The sequence below is a fragment of the Penaeus monodon genome, chromosome 34 (assembly GCF_015228065.2).
Source record: "Penaeus monodon isolate SGIC_2016 chromosome 34, NSTDA_Pmon_1, whole genome shotgun sequence".
Classification (NCBI taxonomy): Eukaryota; Metazoa; Arthropoda; class Malacostraca; order Decapoda; family Penaeidae; genus Penaeus; species Penaeus monodon.
The window spans coordinates 15,892,980-15,894,700 of record NC_051419.1 but is presented as its reverse complement, the minus strand read 5'-3'; the positions used below and the strand labels follow the sequence as shown (position 1 = coordinate 15,894,700).

Here is a 1,721-nt window from a genome sequence, read left to right as displayed (position 1 = left end):
ATGTGATGAGCTTTATTCATCCTGGCTGACCTACAGATCATCGCCCTGCTCCTCGTCGCGCACATTGTTGAAGCCAATCTTTTCATAGTCCTTCTCGAGAGCAGCCAGGTCCTCGCGGGCCTCGGAGAACTCACCCTCCTCCATGCCCTCTCCGACGTACCAGTGCACGAAGGCGCGCTTGGCGTACATTAGGTCGAACTTGCGGTTGAGGCGAGCCCAGGCCTCGGCTATGGCGGTGGTGTTGGACAGCGTGCAGACGGCGCGGGACACCTTGGCCAGATCGCCGTTGGGCACCACGGTGGGGGGCTGGCCATTAATGCCCAATTTCATGCCAGTTGGACACCAGTCCACGAATTTTATTGAACGATTGCACTTGATTGAAGAAATACTAGCGTTCACGTCTTTGGGCACGACGTCGCCACGGTACAACAAGCAGCAGGCCATGTACTTGCCATGGCGTGGGTCGCACTTGACCATCTGGTTCGCGGGCTCGAACGTGGCTTTCGTTATCTTGTCGACTGTGAACCGCTCGTGGTAGACCCTTTCGGCGGTGACGACGGGTGAGTAGCTTACGACAGGAAAATGGATCCTTGGAAATGGAATCAAGTTTGTCTGTATCTCCTTCAGGTCAGTGTTGAGGGAGCCGTCGAACCTGAGAGCCGCGGTGATGGAGGAGACGACCTGGCCGATGAGACGGTTCAGGTTGGCGTAGGTGGGGCGCTCGATGTTCAGGTCCCTGCGGCAGATGTCGTACAAAGCTTCGTTATCGACCATAAAGGTGCAGTCGAAGTGCTCCAAGGTACTGTGAGTGGCTAAGATGGAGTTGTAGGGTTCGACGACGGCCGTGGCCAACTGCGGGGCAGGGTAGATGGCAACCTCCAGCTTGTTCTTCTTGCCGTAGTCGATGGAGAGTTTTTCCATGAGGTGGGAGGTGAAGCCGGAGCCAGTGCCGCCGCCCAAGGAGTGGAACACCAGGAAGCCCTGGAGGTTCGTGCAGGTGTCAGCCAACTTCCTGATTTGCTCTACGACGAGGTTGATGGCCTCCCTGCCGATGGTGAAATGGCCTCGTGCATAATTGTTGGCTGCGTCCTCCTTTCCACTAATCAGCTGCTCAGGGTGGAAGAGCTGGCGATAGGTGCCTATACGCACTTGATCTGCGTGGGGGAGAGAGGGAGGGGGAGGCTCAGTGTGATGATCTGACTTGCAAGGATGGCTACGCGGACACAACTGAATGAATCACTCTCACGGACAAGGAGGGGGAAAGGGGTAGAAAATCTCAGGGGGGAATTTGTAAAAATGATTTCATTTTATTTTTAGAGGCTCTCTTTATCAAATTCCTGATTCAAAATCTTCAACTGCAGTATGTTCACTCTTATCCAATGTATGACTATTGGTGATGAATTCAAACTAAACTTTTAAGTCGTCAGACTATCAAGGAAGGGACAATAAACACAAGCCAAAAACACTTACTAATAACAGCGGGTTCGAGATCCACGAACACTGTCCTGGGGACGTACTTTCCCGAACCAGTCTCGCTGAAGAACGTCCCCAAAGAAGCGTTGTCTGAGGCGGTCTTGCAGAGGGAGCCGTCGGGCCTGATGCCATGCTCGAGGCAGAGGAGTTCCCAGCTGGCGCTTCCCATCTGGCACCCGGCCTGCCCCACGTGCAGAGCGAGGCACTCACGCTGGAAGAAAGAGCGGGTGTCAGAGTCGATCTGGGGG

General features: G+C 54.6%; 1 protein-coding gene across 1 annotated transcript in view; it reads right to left on the bottom strand.

Annotated features, from left to right (window-relative positions):
* Window positions 1–12: 12 nt before the first annotated feature.
* The window catches only part of LOC119594617 (tubulin alpha-8 chain-like), a 4,247-nt gene continuing 2,538 nt past the window's right edge, over window positions 13–1,721 (bottom strand). The window contains exons 4-5 of the mRNA XM_037943669.1: window positions 1,471–1,684; window positions 13–1,154 (exon numbers count right to left, since the gene is read on the bottom strand). Coding sequence (XP_037799597.1) covers window positions 31–1,154; window positions 1,471–1,684 — 1,338 coding nt within the window. The 3' untranslated portion in view covers window positions 13–30. The remainder of the gene's footprint in view (window positions 1,155–1,470; window positions 1,685–1,721) is intronic.